The sequence below is a fragment of the Heteronotia binoei genome, chromosome 1 (assembly GCF_032191835.1).
Source record: "Heteronotia binoei isolate CCM8104 ecotype False Entrance Well chromosome 1, APGP_CSIRO_Hbin_v1, whole genome shotgun sequence".
In the NCBI taxonomy this organism is placed as follows: Eukaryota; Metazoa; Chordata; class Lepidosauria; order Squamata; family Gekkonidae; genus Heteronotia; species Heteronotia binoei.
The window spans coordinates 253,434,921-253,458,648 of record NC_083223.1 but is presented as its reverse complement, the minus strand read 5'-3'; the positions used below and the strand labels follow the sequence as shown (position 1 = coordinate 253,458,648).

At 46.7% G+C, this 23,728-nt stretch overlaps 1 protein-coding gene across 1 annotated transcript in view; it reads right to left on the bottom strand.

Annotated features, from left to right (window-relative positions):
• The window catches only part of RNF115 (ring finger protein 115), a 74,538-nt gene that overhangs the window by 20,102 nt on the left and 30,708 nt on the right, over positions 1-23,728 (bottom strand). The window contains exons 2-3 of the mRNA XM_060253069.1: positions 14,298-14,356; positions 11,739-11,796 (exon numbers count right to left, since the gene is read on the bottom strand). Of these exons, the coding sequence (XP_060109052.1) occupies positions 11,739-11,796; positions 14,298-14,356 (117 nt within the window). The remainder of the gene's footprint in view (positions 1-11,738; positions 11,797-14,297; positions 14,357-23,728) is intronic.

Genomic DNA, 23,728 nt, shown 5'->3' with positions numbered 1-23,728 from the left:
TCTTTAAGCGAGTGACACGCATAATAGCCAGGAACGCAGTGGGTGCTGCAGAATTTTTCCTTGTTTGTTAACTGTGAGCAGTCCTAACCAGAAGTTCTCAGTGGCATTCACGGAAGCGGGAAAACTCACTCCCAACACTTTTGCCCTTACCTATCATGGTGACTGTTCCCCCTCGCCACTGATCAGAACTGAAAACCTTCACATTTAATTCAACAAAAAGAATCTGGCAATTAAAGTCTATATGCCTTTGTAAAATGCAAAGAGAAATCTTTGTACTGATACATTCAAGCACAACTAAAGAAAGAGAAAAGGCTAAAGTGACCCTGTTTGTTCAGGCACTCTGGCCTCCCCCAAAAACTGCTCCTCAGGAGTCAAAATAGCCATTGTTTTAATTTGTATTAAATCTATTTGTGTGATAAGTTTTCCTCTCTGGAAAACGCGAGACAGAGCTTAGAAGACTGGCGGGTTTCCTTATGATGAGAAATTATAGTATGTTTACAATTTATTTTATCTCTGGAGCTTCAGTGGAACTTTAGTTGAACGCTACAATATGGAATGAGCCACAGTTTGCTAAAGTAGTGCCATGAAGTTCCTCGGATAGAATGGCATTTCCATTTGCAAAAGAGGGGTCTGCAACTTCCACTGCTTCTCTGCTTCCCCCTGAAGACATTCCCAACCCCCCCATTTTGCTCCCTGTGCTGACTCACGAGAACAAAATTTCAGCAGGGAGAGGGGAATAATGTCCTGCAGTGGGAGGGAGACAGAGGAAAGTCTCTGTCTCTTTGCAAACTCTGCAGATCACTGGGTAACACAGCACGCAAATGCTCCCAGCGCCACAGGAGAAGAACAGCATACCAGATTACCACAGAATTTGGGAAGTGCTGGAAAGCCAGACGCGCCACGTGCTGGTTGCATGCAATACATAACCACAGTTGGTGCCAATCCACAATGCGAAAAGAAAACATGGTGTAATGTGAGCCTGTCTGGGACACGGCAACAATCCCAGGCATGTACCTCTGGATACTAAGAGTGTGGTGGAAGTCAAGCTCTCCTGAACAACTCCCCCTTCAAGAGTGGAGTTCTCATTGGGAGAGGCAGGCTTGATTGACAAGGCAGGTAAAGCAGCAGACCGGATGCAGGCCTAGGCAGCAGCGTCCACACCCCGCCCACTATTAAGTAAGGCTGCTTCCGATTGTGTCAACAAAGTCAAAGGTCTGTAATTAGGAGGAATGGCTAAGAGAGTTCTGTACCAGCTCGGGACCCACCTGCTGTTACCAGATCTCTTTCTACACACGCAGACAGACAAACAGAGGTTCTTGTGGCAGACGAAGCTCACATGCTGCCCAGCTGCTAATGGCAGGATGGCGAGTTTCTGCGGGTAAGCAGAGCCCCTCGGATCAACTGACACGGGATGATGTCGCAGAGAAGCTGCCGGGTGATTAGATGAAATTTAAGCTAATTGGTTAGATCTGCCTTAGGCCTGATTACCTTATGGACAGAGCAAACTGGTGAGCAGGCTGTCCCACTTAGAATCATAGAGTTGGAAGGGACCCCCAGGATCATCTAGTCCAACCCCCTGCACAATGCAGGAAATTCACAAATACCGCCCCCTAAATTCACAGGATCCGCATTGCTGTCGGATGGCCATCTAGCCTCTGTTTAAAAAACCCCAAGGAAGGAGAGCCCACCATCTCCCGAGGAAGCCTGTTCCACTGAGGAACCGTTCTAATGGTTTGGAAGTTCTTCCTAATGTTGAGCTGGAAACACTTCTGATTTAATTTCAACCCGTTCCAGCTTGTCTATATCCTTCTTATAATGTGGTGCCCAAAACTAAACACAATACTGTAGGTGAGGTCTAACCAGAGCAGAGTAAAGCGAATACCATCACTTCACTTGATCTGGAAACTATACTTCTGTTCATACAGCCCAAAATTGCACTGGCCTTTTTAGCTACCACATCAAACTGCAATGTTCAGTGTATGGTCCACTAAGACCCCTAGATCCTTTTTGCACATACTACTGCCAAGTCTCTCCCAGCCTATAATTATGCATTGGATTTTTCCTTCCTAAATACACAACTTCACATTTATCCCTGTTAAAATTCATTTTATTGGTTTTAGCCCAGTTTTCCAGTCTGTCAAGATCATCCTGTAGCCTGACTCTGTCTTCTACGGTATCTGCTGCCCCTCTCAATTTAGTATAATCTGCAAATTTAAAAAGCATTCCCTCTATTCCTGCATCCAAATCACTTATAAAGATATTAAACAAAAGAGGTGCCAGGACAGATCCTTGAGGCACTCCACTTGTCACTTCTCTCCAAGATGATGAGGAACCATTCACAAGCACTCTTTGGGTATGATCTGACAATCAGTTCCAAACCCACCTAATAGGATGCAAACTATATTTTACTAATTTGTGAACAAGAATATGATGTGAAATCTTACCAAAAGCCTTACTGAAATAAAGATAAACTATGTCAACAGCATTCCCCTGATCCAGCATAAGAACATAAGAGAAGCTGTGTTGGATCAGCTGTGTTGGATCAGGCCCATCCAGTCCAACACTCTGTGTCACACAGTGGCCAATATATATATGGACCTTTGCTCCATGTTTTTATCTAACCCCCTCTTGAAGCTGGCTATGCTTGTAGCTGCCACCACCTCCTGCAAGGTAGTAACTTTCTCAAAAAAAGATATAAAGTTAGTCTGACATGACCTGTTCTTGAGAAACCCATGCTGACTCTTAGTAATCACAGTTGTCCTTTCTAAATGCTTGAGGATTTGTTCTAAAACTTTTCCAGGAATAGACATCAAGCTGACAGGTGGGTAATTACCCGGATCCTCCTTTTTCTCCTTCTTGAAGATGAGGACATTTGCCTGCCTCCAATCTTCCAGCACCTCACCTGTTCTCCAATAATTCTCAAAAATAATGTCCATAGGCATAGGCTCAGAAATTATGTTTGTAAATTTTTTTAGTACCCTTGGATGCAGTTCATCTGAGCCTATTTAAGTTTCATTTAAAGAAATTAGGTATGTACTACCCCTATGTTGATCCTAGGCTGCGACTCCCTTCCCTCATCATGTGTTCTGTTTTTGTCATGTTGAGCACCATTTCCCTCACAAGAGACGACTGAGGAAAGGTAGAAATTGAGCAGTTCTGCCCTTCCTTCATCACCTGTTACAATTTCATAAGTTCACACTGAGCTTTAGATTTCCTAACTGTCTCTCTACAAGCAAAGGTTATTTGTTTGTATTCATCCTTGGTTATAGGGCACTCCTTCCATTTCCTAAATGAGACTTTTTTATTTCTCAAGTCTTTGGAGAGCTGTTTATGGGGCCACTTTGACTTCTTTAGGCTCCTCCCATTTTTCCTTCTCATAGGAATCATTTGTGATTGTGCCTTCATTATTTTGCTTTTAAGAAACTCCCATCCCTCTTGAACTCCTTTCTCCTTAAGTATTTCTGGTCATGGGATTCTATCCAGCATAACTTTATCCAAATTTGCTTTCCTGAAATCCAACCTATATGTCTGACTACATATAGCTTTTCCCTTCCCCAACACAGAAAAAGGTTTGAAGCTATGTTGTCATCAGCTGGTTTACAGCAAGGTTTCTTGCTCTAAACCAGTTTCTACAAAAGGTTGCGAAGATTTAGTGAGAGAACCACTCATTCCCAGGAACAGTGCAGGTATATGTGGGCCCACTGCCCCGCTAAACCCCACCAAAGTGTCCCTTCTCACACAAGTGAGGAGAGCTACTCCCTTTCCATAGTGTATAGAATTCACTCAGGAGGGTCCTTCCTTCAGGGACAAAGTGTGTGTCAAGGGCACAGGAGTAGAGAGGTAAAGCTACCTGTATGGATAACTTCCTTCAGAGTTTCTTCCCTTGCTGTCTCCAGTCAGCACATTAATGGAATACTTGAGAGACCATTGGAAACTGGAGAAACACTCACAAAACAGACATCCAAATTTCAACCCCCCCCCCCCATTCACCCCACTGCGATGCTGACCCCTTATGATGAGGCCTGGTGTTGCCTGGCCTTGCCGTCTCCTCCCTCATCTCCTGTGGCCTCTCACAAGGCAAGGTAGGGGGGCAGCACCTCTCATCTCTTCCCCTGGCAGGTGAGCTTAGCATTATCACCTCACCATCTTCTTCTCCGCTGCCACAGATCAGACAAGTCTCTTGTCCTGTGGGGAAGCCTCACGAGCCATCCGTCTGGCACTGCCTCTCACTTATGGCTTGGTTGCTCTGGCAAGCCCCACGTCTTGACCATCTCATTGGAGGTCTCATTCCCAGTCTTGGGTTAGGCAACTGCATCCATTTCTGTAGGCTGGTCCCAGGATCAGGATATTCTACCTCTGAGGGACATCCACTCACAGGAGATATAGAGGGCTGCCTCTCTCTCAAGAATAAGCGCTGGTTGCCCTCTTCAATCTAGACTCCCTTCCCCTTTAATTCTAGAGGCAGAAGGATAAGTGGTAGCCACTCGAAGCAAGGTTCAACAGCACTCAGCCTGTGCTCAGGAACACTCGTGACTCCACTTCACGGTTGTCAGTAACTCTCGTGTCTAGTCCCCAGGGGTGAGGTCACTCACAACCAATGCTCCCTCTAAGCTGTGGAGTCTTGTGAGCAAAAATTCTACTTTGTAAGCTACTGGCATTAAAGTCATGAGTGAGCAATTCGGCTACTGCATAAATTAGTTTGCTCTGGGGCCATCCTCCCTGAGCTAAGACAAAAATGGGTGAGCTGGAGGCTAAACAACTGCGAGCTAGCTCAGACTAACTCAGCTTAGAGGGAACACTGCTCACAACCGTCTCCAGGCAACCAGGAAAAGAAGCTTTAGGAAGCTGGAAGAGAGTCAGATCTCCTCCACCCCTGTCAGATGGCCACTGTGCCACAAAAGGCTAACACAGGCAGGTACGCCAGGCAAGTGAATGTAATTGTTGTAGATTATCAACCCAGACCATTTCTGGGGCTCTCCACCTTGAAGCTGAAAAGCAGGTTTGGGGGCTTATTCCTGTGAAACTAGGGCTCTCATTAAGTGTCACTTGTATTAGTCTGCTGCCTCCACCACCCAACCCAGCACTGCAAGGGTAAATAAAGGTGCTCTCACAACAATTTAAGAATATCAGACTTAAAATCAAACAGTTGCATGACTGTCATGATCCTGGCCTAGTGAGGCCTGCAGGCTCCAGAGAAGCCTACCTAGGAGTTACAAAAAAACTACATTTCCCAGGATCCCTTCTGTCCCTCTGATTGGGTGGCAAGGTTTTCGGGGGAAACTGGCCCAGAGAGGGGTGGGGCCTGGGAGAACATAAAAGGGCCAAGTCCAGGCAGGGTGTGTTCTTTTTCCTAGGGGGCAGAGCTGAGGAAGAGCTGCTGCAAGGAAGAGACCCTTGCCCCTTAGAGGAAGGGTGAGTAGGCCCAGGTCCGACTGAGACAGTCTAGGGACAGTAAGTCCAGACCCGTTAGGACATTTGTTTATTTTCCCTTGATCTCTTTTACTGTTTAATGCACTTTGTTTGTTGTAATGCACTTTGTTGTTTATCTTTTAAATAAACTTTTTTTTCTCTCTGTTGTTCACTCTGCCTGATCCTCACGCCTACTGTTTGGCCTAAGCTAAAGGAGGCCTGAAGGGCTCGGGAGGGAACTCTGGGCCTTCTCAAGGGGAACCCTTAACCCAGAGTGGTGGCAGCCATTGGTAATACCCCCCTGAGTCGTGACAATGACTGAAGAACTTTTGGTGTTTTAATCATATATTTGCATATGAGAAAAGTTCTAAGAGAACATGAAAAGAGCCCTGTGGGATCTGGCCAGTGGTCCATCTAGCCCAGCAACCTGTCTCACATGGTAATCAAACCAGTTCCTTTGGCACAGAGGCCAAGGCTTCCCCTGGTGTGGCTTCCTGGCATTGGGATTCTGAGCTTTACTGCCTCTGAATATGGAGGTTCACTTTAGTCATCGTGGCTCGTAGTCACTGACAGGCCTACTCTCTGGGAAACTGACTAATCCCGTTTAAAGCTGTGTATGCCTGTGACCATCACTACACCCTCTGGCAGAGAATTCCACATTTTAATCATTCTCTTTGTAAAGAAGTACTTCATTTTGTCCGCCCTGAAATGGCTGCTCATCCGCTTCATTGGACGCCCTTGAGTTCTAGTATTTTGGGAGAGGGAGAAAGTGCATCTGTCCTTTGTTTTAAGAGCAGGTACCGCAGACAGCATCTTGGAATACATGTTCCCCCTCTCACACAAAGGAGAAAATAAACTCATCTTTTAAATGGATCTTCTGAAAACGTGCTCCTTGATTAAACCAGGGCGCCTTTTTTGGCTGCCTTATTTAATCAGGTAACATAATCAGCTAATTGACCGTGTGTCACATCCCTGCTTCAAACCAAAAGGAACCGGGGCAGAATAATTGAATCAGGACTACTCAAGCGCCCCCACACCTAGACAGCAGGTAACCTCTCTAAGGACGCAGCTGAGCAACATTACCCGTCTGCTAACTACGTCAGAGAGAGACTCAAAATGGAAAAGATCAGCACTCCTGTTAGCCGCATGCAGGCAGGGACAATTCAGGAAGCTACAGAATATTCCCAGCACTGCAAGCTGTTATCAGCAGTAGCCCGGCTCTCACCCCTAAACCTTGGCTATTAAGATGAGCTCGAAGATGAAACCCTGGGCTGAGGTCATCTGAACAGACTAGCGGGTTGGGACATGCTGAGTCATGGGTTCTAAATCCAGAACGGCACATAACAAACACGGCAGCAAACCTAGTTTGGGGAAGAGGCGTGGAACGAGCATGACATATTTAAAGAAAAATGTCAATGGCCCTGGGGGATATTATTGATTTATTTATTAAAAACATTTCTTAGCTGCCTTTCTCCCTTGCAGAATTCAAGGCAGCTTACACGTAAACAAAACAACAATTATTTTAAAAGCCCATAGAAAGCCATAGTTCAAGCAATTTTAAAGCCAATTGAGATGTGTGTTGGAAAGAAAAGCTCCAATTCTTGAGGCTTGGGGCCATTCCCATCAGAATTGCACTTCTATCTGTATTCCTGCTTTTCTGCCCCATTAAAAATACCCAAGCCAGTTCACAAAGAGACAGAATCACATATGAAAATAATATTAAATACTATTTAAATAGGGTGGATCAGTTTCACTAAGAAGATATTGGATTTATATCCCGCCCTATACCCTGAATCTCAGAGTCTCAGAACAGTCACAATCTCCTTTACCTCTCCCCCCCCCCCACAACCACAACAGACACCCTGTGAGGTAGGTGGGGCTGAGAGAGCTTTCACAGAAACTGCCCTTTCAAGGACAACTCCTGCAAGAGCTATGGCTGACCCGAGGCCATTTCATCAGGTGCAGGTGGAGGAGTGGGGAATCAAACCTCCCAGATAAAAGTCCACACACTTAACCACTACACCAAACTTGAGTGACCTTCCCCCCTCCCTCCCCCCATACAAGAGTCTTGCACTGGGGAAGGTTCCTGGGACCCTAGGGAAGTTGGGGTTTGCTAGCACAGTGGATCTACAGTACACCAAATACCTCCCAAACTAATCCACGTTCTATAGGAGCAGCCATGTACAAATAGGAACAGTAAAAGCAACATGTCTATGGAAAGGAAACAGAACAAGCAGCCAACAGAAACAGGAAAAAACAGCCAATAAATTATGACAGGAGCTGGGGTGGGGAGGGAGAGTTCCACCGCTTGGGGTCAGCAGCTAAAAGGTCCATCTGCAGGGCCCTGGCTGCTCAGCTTGAAATAAAAAAGGGGGCTTACGATCCCTGAATCCATTTCAAAGCTCAAGAAGGCTGATCTGGGAAGAGGGTCTTTAAGGGACCTTGGGCCCAAGCCATTTAGGGCTTTGAAAGTTAGAAACTGCACCTTGAATTGGGCTTAGAAAAAGACCGAGGCAGGGGAGTTGACAAAGCACTGGGACATTTGTCATGTCTCGACTAGGACTACAGCAACTGCATTTTGCGCTGGCTAGCGTTCCTTACTTTTCAGCCTTGTGCAGTTACACTCTTCTTAACCCAGTGACTTCTGTGGACTGGGGGAGGGGGGGATTTACCTCAGCCTAGATTGCACTGTAAACCATATTTAGGGCCAGCCCTTTGTAAGGTTGTTATAATAACCAAATCTGGACTCAGTTTTTCTTTCCGTGGCAACCCTCATGCCCACACCTCAAATCCATCCACTTTGAATTCACCCCCAAGTTTCTGTCATGACCCCCTCCAACAAGCCCAGCTACTTGAACTCAAGAGTCCACAGGGGGAGAAACTGAAGAACCAAGGCCATCGGCTGAGGCGGCCCATGGGACAAATACCTCCCAAACCCCAATACCTCCCATGGGACAAGGAAAGGCCTGACACAGCAGAGGCACCAGCAGACAAGGTGCCAAGGGCCACCCTGTAGGGACAAGGCAGTGAAACCTCACCACGAGCCCCTGAAATAGCCACTGTGCCTCTACTGCACAAGTCTTAAACCTGGGCCCCATAGGCTCCCAGGACCTGCCCCCCTATCTGAGTGGTGAAGACCGAAGGTCTGGAATGAAGCGGCATAACAGAAGTGAAGTGCTCAAACAGGCAGTGAAGTTGATACTTATTCCCAAGATCCTGGCATCAGCCCAGCCACAGGAACTCAGCGCCTGCCAGCAGTCTGGCTGAACCTAATTACCTCCCAGCCTATTTAGGCTGAGGTCTGGGAAAGCTGGGAGTACTAGACCACCTCTCATATCTCCTGAGAACCCTGTATAAGGGTCAAGAAGCAACTGTCAGAACGGGATATGGAATAACTGATTGGTTTAGAATAGGAAAAAGAGTTCAACAAGGATGTATATTGTCACCCTGTGTACATCATGTGGAGTGCCGGCCTGGATGAATCATAAACCAGAATTAAGATTGCTGGAAAAACAACAACCTCAGATACGCAGATGACACCACTAATGGCAGAAAGTGAAGAGGACCTAAAGAACCTCTTGTTGAGGGTGAAAGGGGAAAGCATAATAGTAGGCTTGAAACTCAACATCAAAAAACCTAAGATCATGGCATCCAGCCCCATCACTCCTTGGCAAATAGAAGGGGAAGACATGGAAGTAGTGACAGACTTCACATTCCTGGGATCCAAGATCACAGCAGATGGTGACCGCAGTCATGAAATTAAAAGATGTTTGCTCCTTGGGAGGACAGCTATAGCAAACCTAGGCAGTATTATAAAAAGTACAGACATCACCCTGCCAACAAAAGTCCGTATAGTCAAAGCGATGGTATTCCTAATAGTAATCTATGGCTGTGAGAGCTGGACCATAAGGAAGGTTGCGCGCAGAAGAATAGATATTTTCGAGCTGTGGTGCTGGAGAAGACTCTTGAGAATCCCTTGGACTGCAAGAAGATCAAATCAGTCAGTCCTAAGGGAAATCAACCCTGACTGTTCCCTGGAAGGTCAGATGCTAAAGCTGAAATACTGTGGCCACCAAATGAGAAGGGAGCACTTACTGGAGAAGACCCTGATGCTGGGGAAGACAGAAGGCAAAAGAAGAAGGGGTCAGCAAAAGATGAGATGGCTGGACAGCATTACTGATGTAACTAACATGAATTTGAGCGGACTTTGGAGGATGGTGGAAGACAAGAGGGCCTGGCATGACTTGGTCCATGGAGTCGCAAAGAGTTGGACTCAACTGTGCGACTGAACAACAACTGGGAAGGCTGCTTTGCGGGATTAACAGGTTCACTAGGCACAAGTCTGTGTGCTCCAGCTCCAGCCCCTGTTGACGCCCTCAAGTCTTGGGGCACTGTTCCCAAAGAAACCTAACTGGATCAGCCTGAGGAGTGCAAGACAGTTTCAACTACAGCCCAAGGGATGGTCATTCACAAGAACTAGGCATATTGGAGAACTACACAGCTTTAAGCTTGATGAAGAAATTAAAATTGTTAAAGGTTTTCTATTCTTTGGCTGTCATCAACTAAAAAGGCAACTGCAACCAAGAAATCAGAAGGAGGTTGAGACTGGGAAGGGCCGCCGTGAAGGAGCTAGAAAAGATCCTTGAGCATCAGGATGTATCACTGGCCATCAAGATCAAAATAATTCATGCCACAGTATTCCCCATTACTATGAATGGGTGTGGAAGTTAGACAATGAAGAAAACTGACAGGAAAAGCTGACTCATCTGAAATGTGGTGTTGAAGGAGAGTTATACAGATACTGTGGACTGCCAAAAATACAAATAAGTGGGTTCTAGATCAATCGAGCCCAAATTGTCCCTGAAAGCGAAAATAACCCAACTGAGGTATTTTACTTGGTCATGTTGTGAAAAGGTGCCAAAGGTATATCAGAAACACATATTTGTCCTACAGTATACTAGCAACTGTTCAAAAACAGGCTATGAAAAGGCAGGTGGTAAGCTATACAATACCTTGGCAGTTACACATGGGGCACTGACACACACATGTGCTAGAGAAAAGATGCAACCACTGGCCTGCCCACCTCACACTCACAAATTTAACTTCCAGAAACAGTGGGATGGGAATCCAGAAGCAAGCCAGAGCAAAAAAGTGATACTTGCAGCAATTAAAAAAGCTAAAAGCTAAAAGGCAGTGATTTACCAGAGGTTGATTCCAGAAGTAAGAACTGTTCCTGGCTGACAGCGATAACCGGAGCGCATGATACTGAAGTAACTCAAGAAGGTTTGAGCTCCTCATCCTGAGTGAGATCAGCTGAACTGGTAAGGGAAGGTTGCCTGCTTAAGCACAGGCAGGTGGTAAGGCTGCCTCAAAGGTCATCAACCTAAATATACAATGCTTTGGGCCTCAGGCTACATTTAGCCTGGCTAGTCATGCCTTTAGGGATCCAAGTTCTCCAGCACTTCTGGGGTCTGGCTTGATTAAATTCCTGGCAACCAGAAGCCGCAATCAACAGCAAAATTGACCCATGCATGCCCGACAGCTTTTACCGCAGCCCTAAAGCGCACCCATCTCCCTTAAAAACAGATCCATATAACTTTAATGTAGAACTAAGACTACGCAAAACACCTTGAATAAAAGAAACAATGTTAGGAGAGATTTGAAAACAAGGAGGAAAAGTTGACATCTGTCCCACTGTTTAACAAATATAAAGGCACCCCTTCATAAAAATTCCAATAATCTGGAAATTCATTTAAAATATTTATACCCCTCCATATTGCCTCAGACTCAAGGAGGCCCAGTTAAAACCGTTTCTCCAAACATTCTTCAGCTCTCTAGTTATGCTGCTCAATGTGGCTTGGGCCGGAGAGTTTTATTAACCTTTCTTTCACCAATGTTGTTGCCTGTTTTTCCAATACACACTTCATACTAGTTTTATCTTTCAGTATCCTATAACAGAATTTTTGACCCTTGGAAAAGTCCCTTTCAAGTAGATATTAAAAATAAATAAATACTGGGGTCTGGGACCACATTGTTCATTGCTGTTTTTCTTGTTAACCCTAGACTGTATCTTGAAACAAAATTTTCTTCAGTTTGTTATACTCTTCCACTTTATCTCCCTTCAAGCCCAGTCTCCCTCCCAAGCCCAGTTCCCTCTCCTCCCAACTACTGTTATATATTCAGTACACGGAGGGAAAGTGCAGCAGTGGGAGGGAACAACATGGCCCAAACAGGACTCCCCCCGCCCCCCAAACACACACCAATCTCCCTTAATTCCTATGCATTTTTTTCTTGGCAGATAATTTATGAAAGATAAAATAACATCTCACATCTGCAAACTGGGAAGAAGGGCTGTCGTCTATTCCACCTCCACCTCCTTCTAGAAGACTGAGGATAAAAAAAACAGATGAGGGAGAAGATCAGTGCTCTAAGAAATACAACACTCCAACCCGCCTCCCAGGGGGTGGGCAGAGGGGCTAAACATAGTCCAAAGGTCACATGAACAGCAGCCTCAGTACAGAAAGAAGCCGGGACCAGGATGCTAAGAATGGCAAGGAGATCATGGGAGTGGCCTGCAGACTCATTGGCTAAAGAAATCATTGTACATTTTTAATCTACACACACATACACACATATTAAGGTTATTGTGGAAGATCATGGGCCTGAAGTGATTCGAACACTGAAATTGCTCTTCCAAAGCGAGGCATTAGTTGGGTTTTAACAAGAAACTAGACACGCAGGAAAGATGGTTTAACCAAAAACTAGCCATAAGATGGATTCTTTCTTGTGGAGAAAACACACAACATTGTGGGGAGAACACACAAAAAGGGAAAGATCCACTGCCTTCATTTATTTTAGTATATTTATTTATTTTATTTATTTTTTAATTTATTTTAGTATATTTATTTTATCCATTCACTGGGGACTTGGCAGGTCTCAAAGTAACCACTGTTGAATGATGGGCTAGATGCATTCTTGGTCTGATTTATGTTCTTCCTAACAGAGATAATTCAATGGAACTTCTGTAGACAGAGGCAAGGTATTTGAGTATCAAATTGGAGGGGGGCAAACAAGGGGGAGTTCTCTCAGTCCAGTTCAGCTTGTGAGTTTTCCAAGGCCATCTAACTGATCATTGATGGAAACAAAGGGTTTGTATCCTACACACCACAAAGGTAGCTGGCAAAACACAGGATCGAGCCCCATAATATAATGCTAGGCTAGATGCATCCCAGTTCAGTAAGGCATGTCGGTGTCTTATAACTAAAACTAAAAGGAATGCCCACACTCAAAGATGGCCTTTTTCTGAATTCTGCCTGCTGCGGGATAGCCAACTAAGGAGGTCTTTATGCCTTCCATCTTTGTGGGCTGCCTAAGGGACATTCAAATTTATTTATTCAGATGATGACCAGTACAAGTCAAAGGCTGGCTAAGGGAGCATCAGACCGTCTGGGCTTGGAAACAAGATCAACAGATCCTTGGACCAATCCAGCAGGGCTCTTCTGACTTTCCTGTAACTAGGAATGGGGGAAAGAACTGCATGCTTCACATGTGCAACATCAACTCAACTCTGCTCTGGGCTGAGCAAGCACTTCCAAATTCCAAAGCAACTAGATGGTTGGCCTGGAGAGATTCAAAGCCCAGCTATTTTTCCATCCCAGAGCATGAGTCAGAACTTCTCAAGGACTATCTCCAAATGTGGCAGCGACCTAAAGAAGACACTCTCTAGTATGCAAGTGTGTGTATGTGCGTTTTTAAATCTAGCATGCATGCTCTCCGTTACTCAGGCATGGAAAAACAGCCAGGTCCTCGGATGGCCTACTTTTCCATTTCTGATCAAGGTAGCAGGAAAACAGGCAAGGAGCTGGGGTGTGGGGGGAGAGGGTCAGACCTCAGAGAGGCAGGGAAAGAATAAAAGCCACAAGATAGCTATAATAATGAAAACAGGAAAATAAAGAGAAATGAAAAACCTACTGCGAAGCGAGAACATGCAAATAGCAAACTCCCCAGGGAAACAAGTCAATATTAATTAATGAGAGTCATATGCACTTTTAAAACACTCGTTTGCAAGACACCGGGGGAAATAACCTGATTATAGTTCATCTGTCACAGAACTGAACTTTAGAATAAGTCATATTCTACTGCTTCACCTGAAAATGGTTTGAGGCTTTCTAGGTCTATGGCTTACATATATGAAGCTGGTTCATACCAAGTCAGTCCACTGGTCCGTCTAGCTCAGCGTTGTCTGCTCCAGTAGCAGAACTCCTACTGCCATCCTTTAAAAGAGAGATGCCAGGGACTGACCCTGGGACCTTCTGCATGCAAGTCAGGTATGGTGCCACTGCGATATGACCCTTCTCCAGCATCCCATGACACACTGCACATGCAAAGCTGCTTTATACTGAGTCAGACTCTTGGTCCGCCAAGGTCAGCATCCTCTACTCCGACTGGCAGCAGCTCTCCAGCGTCAAAGAAGGCCTTTCACATTAAAGCAATAATGGAACAATGATAAATCAGGGTGGGGATTAGGTTCAAGTTAGCTTTATATTGTGGTGATGACATCGAGGGTGACCCCGTGTTTATTTATATACTCAACGCTTGTCACAGCTTTAATCAAATTACAAGAAACTGTGAAGAGATTAGGTTTTGCAGTAGCAGCAACTAGAAAATATGGTGATTAAAATACAGAACCCTGAGTCTGGCTACTAAAGTCAAAGAAGATTTGTCAAGATTTGACATGGATTTATGGAAGCTAAACGAAATTATGTTTCTTATTTCACGATTAGGAAACTGGTTGTAACCCGGGACTTAGGAAACAACCATTTTGCGAAGACCCAGAAGCTGTCCTACACATATATGTGAGATCTGCCAAAATATGAGAATGAAGATACCTGGAATCATCTGTCACTTCTTCAATAAATCCAGATTCACATCTGGGACAAGTGTATTCCTGCAAAAAAAGAGAAAAGAAGGAGGCTTTAGGCTACTTCCAAGTAGCAACACTGAGTCCAGATATCAGAAGACACCAACAACAAATGACACCCCCAAATAATAGTAGCTGCAGTATTTGGGGAAATTGCTGTCACAGCGTTAAGGGGAGAAGGAGAACTGGACATCTCCACAACCGGTTTGAATTTAAAATATGCAGAAGTAGTACGCTGGCTTGGACAGGCAGAAGACAAAGCAAGACAGACAGGAAAATAAGAAAGAGTGTAAGCAACAAACATCCCCCTCGCCACACCATGCACTCTCATAGGCTTATATATGGTGATAGATATTAATAGTAACTGGCTTTGGGAAGCCTGAAAAGAGGGGTATGAATATATAATGACAATCAATAAAGGCGTTGGGGGTGTGCAAACCCACCATATGAAAGTGAGTCTTATCCTGAAGGTCAGCAACAAATAGGACCAAATCCAACCTTCTGAAGGTCATTGCTCTTCCCACAGATCAGATACAAAAAAGAAAACACAAAGGGACAAGAGGGCAGATTCTCTCCACTCACACAAGACTTCGTTCCCTGCCCTCGCCACCCAGTCAGTTTTCTGGTTTGGGGAGAAACACATTGGTAGGGAAGGGGTGTGTGTGGATGTACAGCAGAGACAGGAGCAACAATAAGGCCCTCCTTTGTACTCTGCTGCCATACAGATCTCTGTCTTGAAAACAGCCACCTGCCCAAAGACTTCAAAAAGGAGGGTCCAGGGATGCAGAAGTTGCCTGGTGCCTTGAAAATAAAGTGTAAAAGGATGCTTGAGTCCAAAGGGACAGCTACCAGTCTGACCATTCTCCCTCTTCCCATGGAGGCTGAACACTGTACTGTATTCAATGAGTCGTGGAACTAGGACTCTGAAAGAGAATTCTCAACAGCTTACGGAACTACCTGCGCTGAGCAGGATGGCCCAGGGTAGCTCAATCATGTCACATGGCAGAAGATAAGCAGGGTAAGCTGTAAGTAGTATTTGGATGAGAGACCACCAAGGAATTCCAAGGTCACTAATGCAGACACGGTCTATGTCTGTTGCCTTGAAAATGCTACAGCGGCATCATAAGGCGGCTATGACTTGATAGTGCTCTATGCACAGAGAGAACTACAATTTCCAGCGTTCTTTGAAGGATATGTGAACCAAAGCATAGGTTTGAAGGGAACACAAGAGCGATAACTGCTCAGACCTCCCCAGCCCATCCGACACCTCAGCGTGCCTGCACTGAAATTCTGGATTCTCTTTCTAGCCCTCATGGGTGACTGGAACTCATGGGGATTATTCATTTTGAAAAAAAGGATAAGAACAACAGCTCCCTGCAGCTTGACCTGATATTCCTATGGCACAGCACCTCAATAATCCTTACACCTTATCAACAGCCCTGTAATGTAGGACAACTGCATTACTGCCATGATACCTAGGGGGCAATGTGGATAAGCCTGACTAATGGCTCATCTTTTAAGCAGCCAGGTCACCAGATAACATGTGGGTAGTCCTCATCCTTTTAACCAACAGCAGCTCTCGAGGCCAGGAAAGAAGCGACTGTGAATACAGGGATATGCAATCTAGGATGTCTACCAAGCTGAAGAGCACATCTGTATGCCCAGTCACTCCCCAGCTAAATAGAATCCTTTATCTCTTCACGGCAAGCCTGAAGCCTTCTGATAAGGGCTGGCAGCTGCTGAGAGAAGGTCTCAAGACGGCTCCCAGCTTGCAACCGCAAGGAGGCACGGAAAGGCACCTCCAGTCACCTACGTGCCAACCAAAGGAGCAGACTGCTTCTTGGAGCCAGCAAGGGCCAGCTGGCCTCCTGTTATTAGAGCTAGGAAAGCTGGCCAGGCGGGCTTCACCTGGAACTGCTAAGTGAGAGAGCGACAAAGAGGGAGCACCAAGGGGCTGTGCTGGTGAATTAAAGTCACCTTCCCCAAGGGAGGAAGACAGAGAAGAGAAGAGCCGGAGCCACTGCCAGCAGCGGCTGCAGACACCGGCTGAGTCACACAATCGCTTCCTGCTAGCCACAGCTCACAGCCTGCTGCCATCACCTCCTGAGGCCTTTTTCTCAGCCATGTAAATTGTCCATCGCCCTATGAACATTCTGGCTCCAAAGTCATGAACGATGGGTCAGAGAGAAAGCCGTCGCCTTCATACCGTCTTTGTAGAGCCCTCCCAGAGTTATCTGGCTGCCCACTCTAGGAACCAGGAAAACAGGCTAGATCAGGGCTGGCCAAACTGTGGCTCTTTCACACATATTGTGTGGCTCTCAGAGCCCTATCACCCTGTCAACTGGCTTGGAGAATGCATTTAAAGTTACAGTTGCTTTCTTTCCACCTCCCCCTTCTACCCCCCCCCAATCTATTTGCCTGCCTGTCTTCCTTCCTATTTTGTGGTTCACAAACATCTGACATTTATTCTATGTGACTCTCAAACAGGTGACATTTATTCTATGTGGCTCTTATGTTAAGCAAGTTTGACCACCCCTGGGCTAGATGGACCTTTGGTCCACTGCAGCCTCCTCAGTTTTCAATGGAGGACAGAGCTGTTAGTCATGATGGTTCAATGGAGCTGCCTTGTTCAAAGGCAGTCTAACCCAGAGGTGTCAAACTCATTTGTTATGAGGGCCAGATCTGACATAAATGGGACCCTGTTGGGCGGGGCCATGTCAGGTTGGGCCAAGCGTGTACCTATTTAAGATTAGGTAGCAGAGATATAAACTTTATAAAAGACACAGACAAAACCAAATATATATTTTTTAAAAAATTAAAACATGCTTAAAATGTTAGCACTCGGTCTTAAAGGTGCTTTCTTTGTATTTCTCCCATGGGATCCTGGGAACTGGGCAAAGGAAGCTGTGGCTCTTTCCTTCCTTCCCCAGGGGACCGGGGGAGGAGGAAGGAGCCTCAGCCAATAGAAGGAAAAGAGGCTTGGCTCAGTAGCTCTGATGTGTGATTGAGAGAGCCTGGAAAAACTAGCTCTGCCTCCCTCCCCTTCCTCCCCAAGGGAGGAGCATCAGCCAATTGAGAAAATAGGTTTCGCTCTGTAGCTCCTGTGCAATTGAGCAAGCCTTGCAAAGCAAAGTATTATGCAGAAAGAAGCAAGATATAGAGAGAAGGAAGCAAACGACAGCCAGCGGCACAGAAGCCTGATAGGAGCCCTCCGGGGGCCTGATTTGGCCCCTGGGCTGCATGTCTGACATCCCTGGTCTAACCCTCCACCCCACCCCGTTGCCAGGTGCAGCAGGCAAAACAGCAGAGGAGAGTGGCTTCGGCATTATTTAACTTTGTATTCTCCTCCTCCAGAGCACCCTGACAAGACTTAACAACAGACCAAGATTAAAATCGCAGTAAGAGATTTGCAAAAAGTCACAACACTAAAAATACACTGATGAGAATAACAAATTACCTAATCAACACATTTGTTTGTTGTTGCTTTAAAGTCCAAATGCCCTTTGAAAAAGAACAGATTTACATACGGGAGGGATGAACTAAGCTGGGCTTCCTCTGAAAGGCTGTTTCAACAGGCAGGGAGGGGCCACCGTGGTGGAGGACTGAGCCCCCTCCCCCTCCAAGCCAACCTTGTTTCTGGCTGGTGTTGCTCTTCGCAAGCAGCTTCGGACCTTCCGGCAGCTGCTGTTGGAAACCGGATGCTGGGTGATCCAGGAAGACAAACCTCACATTATTCTTTGAAATGATTATTTACTTTCTTTATAGCCCACCTCTCACCCTAACGGGGACCCCATGGCAACTTACATCACTCTCCTCTCTCCCATTATGTCCTTACAACAACCCTATGAGGTAGGTTAGGCTGGAAGTGTGCAAGTGACCCAAGGTCACCCAGCAAGCTTACATGGCACCGGTGGGGAATCGACCTCAGGTTTCCCAGATACTAGTCCGACACTCTTAACCACTATGCCACACTGGCAAGAAGTTCAGCAGCGACAAGAGCCAGAGTGGTGTAGTGGCTTAAGCATCAGACTCGGATGTGGGAGTCCCAGGTTCAAAACCCTACCCTGCCATGGAAGCCCGTAGTGACTTTGGGTCAGTCACTCACTCTCTCTTGTCGTATCCTATGTCACAAGGGTACTGTGAGGACAAAATGGCGGGGGGAGCAATGCTGTTAGTCACTTTGGGCGGGAAAAGTCAAGTATCAATGTTCAAAAATAAAGATTTTTTTTTCTTCCCATGGCAATGGGGATTGGATAAGCATATGGAGCAGAGGCCCATCAGTGGCTATTAGCCACAGCATATTGTTGGAACTCTCTGTCTTGGGCAGTGATGCTCTGGCAATCTTGGTGCTTGGGAGGGGGGAGTGCAGTGAGAAGGCTTCTAGTGTCCTGGCTCCACTGGTGGACCTCCTGAGTTGGTTTTTTTTGGTCACCATGTGACAGAGTGTTAGACTGGATGGGTCATTGGCCTGATCCAACATGGCTTCTCTTATGTTTTTATGACAATAGAATTCATTGACACAAGGATGCTGGGCAAATACCAGCTCAAACAGCTTTAAAAAAAAAAAAAAGTATGGTCAAGGACAGTGTTTCCTCTAAGCTGAGTTTTTTATCCTCTGGCTCACACATTTCTGTCTTAGCTCAGGAAAAATGGCCCCAGAGCAAACTAATTTATGCTGTAGCTCACAACTTCAATGCCAGTAGCTCACAAAGAATTTTTGCTCACAAGACTCCACAGTGCAGCGGGAGCATTGGTCAGGGAATGCCAGGCCTTCCAACGTCTGTTAGCTTTGTCAGATAACAAAACGAAGCCTTCAGGGGCAGGATAACTCCATTTGCCAAGTGCTACTAGACGGCTCTCTCAATTAGGTGCGCTTAAACACTCATTGGTTCAGATTGCCAGCTGTTTGCCCAGTCACAAACAAGGAGCCAATAACCCAACATGGCACCTTAAAAGACTAACAAAATTTATTCCAGCACAAGCGCAGTCAGCGATCACTTCACTGTATCCTTAGGAGGGGAGAATGTGTTCCGCTTCCAATTTATACCATCGGATCCACAACCTTCCTCGCTTCGCAACTGCACAGTATCCTCACAGATGCTACTGAAACCGCCTCTGGCCTCAGAAACAAACCCCACCAAACATGCATGCACGATGCAGGGGGTGAAATGTGCCATTTCCACTCTGCCCGTGTGCCAGAGGGCCCCCATCACACGGACATTTAGACAGCACCAGCCCTGAAGCAGGGCAATGCCGGACTCTATCAAACCATAGGAAGTACAGAGAAGTGTGACAAACAATAGCCGTAACAAATGTTCTGAAAATAAAAACTGAGCCAAACCAGCCTCCCCCTCCCTTAATCAAATTTTAAAAGGCCGTTAAAAAACCCCCACAGTTTTTGGGTGAGCTTTCAAGTGCCTTCCAGGGTTTTCGCAAAGCTCTATATAAACTGTGACTAATGAGCTGGACTCAGGGACAAAAAGTAAAAACAACAAGTAGCTTTAGATATAATTTGATTAGCAGCCTGGAATTATGTCACCTGGAAAACCGTTCCCCTAGAGGAAACAGCAACTTCAGAGGGTGGACTAAGCATCTTGCACTGAACTCCTTGCCCAAACCCCGCCCTTTGGAGGCATCGCCCCCAAACCTCCATGAGTTCATGTGACTAGCTCTCTCTCACAAAGGGCTCATGTGTTGTTTCGTGATCCAGGCAGGGCCAAATGCTCAAGCCACTGCTGTGTCGTCATAAAAGCTACTCTAGAAATGCATGAATTGCTCCTGGGTGTTTCTGGGCTTGTTGAAATTAAAAAATTCTAGTAACAGCTCCCGAATATCAGCAGATGGTGGTTACACGTGCACCCTCGCTGCAGCAAATGCTTTGGCGCCAATTTGGTGAGCGGGGAGTCCTTTTCCAATGCCATAGAGTTTAAGAGGAGAACTGCTTGTAGAACAGGGCACTCCCCTCCACCACTGGAACCGTTGTGACGTTTTAAAAGTTACAAATGCATTTCTAAACCGGCATCGCATAAGCGGACATGCAACCCAGCGTTAGAGTAGACAACACTTCATGGACTGACTCCATCATATGGTCAATAGCTCTTCAGAAGTGAAACTAAAGGAGACCCAAACTCTATTGCATCATCTACTTGGGTCCCCAACATGGTACTCATGGGCACCATGGTCCCTGCTAACACATTTTCTGGTGCCCATCAAGTGTTTTTAGAAAATGGGGGGTGTCATGATCCTGGGCCTAGGGGGGCCTACAGGCTCCAGAGAAGCCTGTCTAGGAGTTACTACAGAAAGCCTACATTTCTCAGGCTCCCTTCTGTCCTTCTGATTGGGTGGCAAGGTTTTGGAGGGGAAAACTGACCCAGAGAGGGGTGGGACCTGGGAGGAAAACATAAAAGGCCCAAGCATAGACAGGATGTGTTCTCTCTGGAAAAGGCTGCAGGAGAGAAGGCATCAGGAGAGATTCCTTACCCAAGGTGGTGAGTGTGGTATTAGAGCAGGGAATGTCAACTTAACTGCGCCAGGGCTTCTGTTTATTTGCACCCACCTTTACTGTGTGTGTGTATATATATATGTTTCACTGTTTTTAATCCACTTATTATTTGAGCACTTGTAAATAAACTGTTGTTGTTATACTGCTTGGGGCCTCAAGTCTCCTTGGTCACATTTAAGAAGTATTTGCTAATAAGGAAGATATAGGGGTGGTTGGGTCCTCTGGACCCACCCCTGCAGACCCTTACCAGAGTGGTGGCAGCCAGTAGAAGGCCCTCCTAGCCCCTGGTGTGTGACAGGGGGCTTTGCCCAGCAAGAATTCTGATTGGCTATGTAGATTTTTTCTTTCAAATACTGCTTTGGTGGCAGCTTCTACCACAGCACAAGATCTTCACTCTGTGAGCTAAGCTGTGGAAGCCATTTTATTGCTGGCTCCACCTCTTGTACCAGCTATATTGTGGCAGCTATTTTGTGTCTATGCCCACCGAGCTGTGTTAGAACTCCAAAGATGCCCACAAACTCAAAAAAGGTTGGGAACCCCTGACCTAGACAAAGGCTTGTTTTGTGACCCAATGAGATTAACCCCGCCCCCAACAATAAACCAGGATGACCAGTGCCAGTGGACCATCAAAACCAATTCTCTCTTTCTCCTGTTTGAGCACATACTGATCCAATCAATGTGTGGGCCAGTTAAAATGACACAATTACTTTGTCTAGCTGCTCTCCTTAGTTCTTTTGCTGTTTTTCTAACCTTTGATCTGGTGGGTGATAACAAATCCCCAGAGTTAAGATGCCTTTTGTACTCACTATTTCCACCCATAGGATTTCTGTAAGCAAATTCACTTCCCTTAGATTCTCAATTTTACTGGACACAGAGTCACTCCACCTCTGACTCAAAGGTCAACCCACTCCAGTCTCTTCTAGAACTGCGGTTCCCAACCTGTGATCCAAGGACCCCCCTCCCCGAGAGGCTGCAGAGTTTATTTATTTTTATTTATTATTCAAATTTATATTCTGGGCTCAGGGCAGATCCCTTATTGAAAGGGATGCATGAATCCATCCAGGTTGTCACCTTCCCTGATTAGCGCCCCTCACTTTGCACTGGTCCAGCTGCCTGGCTAGTTTTCATCCACCCCCCTGGCTTACGGCAGCTTGGCCACCCCCCTCCAGCTGGGCCAGCTTGTTCTGAGCCCACCAAGCGCACATAGGCCCAGTCAGGGTTGCTTGCCTACTGAAAGAAGATGATGATACTGGATTTATATCCCGCCCTCCGCTCCGAAGAGTCTCAGAGCGACTCACAATCTCTTTTACCTTCCTCCCCCACAACAGACACCCTGTGAGGTGGGTGGGGCTGGAGAGGGCTCTCACAGCAGCTGCCCTTTCCTTCTGCCAGAGCTGTGGCTGACCCAAGGCCATGCCAGCAGGTGCAAGTGGAGGAGTGGAGAATCAAACCCGGTTCTCCCAGATAAGAGTCTAAGCACTTAACCACTACACCAAACTGGCCCCAAGGAAAGAGAACCATTCCTCATAAAAGGCTCAAGTGGGACATGCTGGCTTCCAGTGCCCAACTCCTGCTGTCTCTGGTGACAGCTGAAAATGCTCCTGCCTTAAATGGAGGTGTAGGGTTAGCTCTTTTGAGGAGCCTTGTGGTTGGCTGCCCGTGAAGGACCAGACTGCATCAAGCAGCCATCAGGGGCCAGGCCTTCACCATGGCCTGGTATCTCCCTCTTGACTGCCCCAGGGATGCCTGCTGAGTGTGGGGGAGAAGGGGTCATTCCCCAGACAGCTCATGTACCTGGAATGAGTTCCAAATTAACAACACATACGCTGGAATAAAGAGTTACTCATTAGGGTGTTAGTGGTCTTTTCATTCCTTTTGCCACGTAGATTAGTAACCACTCTATTAGTAATCACAACAGCTGCTGGGGTGGGGGTGGGGGTGGGCTCCCTCTGGGAATCCTACCCCCCCAGGGAAAGTGCATGCGCAATACATAGCCTCTCCTCTCCCGGTGTAGTGAACGCCGCGTGGTCACTGTCTGGCTATGCCTGGCAGATGGTCACTGCAATGGCCTCTCCTGCATTACTGCATCCGTAGCAACACCTTCTCGCTGGTCCCCCCCCGTTTTCACAGAGTTTGCTACGTCATGGTGCGACCGAATTGTCCGGCGGTATAACCGGATGGGCAGGCTGGGCCCACCAACTTCGTCAGCCTAAGAGAAGGAAAACTCTAACATCAAACCCGGGCAGATAGAGCTCGTTAATGTAACACCTACCACCTGGAGGACTCACTGCCGGCGTCCCGGCTTACTGGGCCATGGCAGATGACCCCCAGGTGAAAGGGTGGAGCCAGTACCGCGCACACTGCGCTTCACCTAAAAAATTCCTCTGCACAGGCCTGAAGGGCATATCCACACACACAACCCACAACGCATCAAGTCCTGCAGCGATAGGCAAGGGGCGAAACGGCAGGTGGAAGGTGCCACTGGAAGCCGCAGTCCCGATCCTGCATGTAGGCGGTTCAGGATATTGGTCGCCTGATGCTAACCCGGAGACGAAAGCATCTTTCGGCAGCACCCTGAACGACCAAGCAGCCTTATCTAGGGACAGCACTGCTTGCTCCACACGGAGAGGGGCCTAGAAAAGGTGGCCTAAACAAAGCTCGTCTCCCCCACCCCAGTTGGCTAGCCGCGGTCAACGGGCATCCTTACTTGCGGTCGAAAAATAACAACAAAGAAAAGGCATGCACCTGCCTCACAAAGTGTGCAAAGACTAAAGCTTGCGTGTTGGAACATCAGAACCATGCTTGACACAGTAGGCAGTGGTCGCCCTGAACGACGCTCTGCTCTAGTTGCCCACGACCTTCTCAGGTTGAATATCGACATAGCAGCTCTCAGTGAG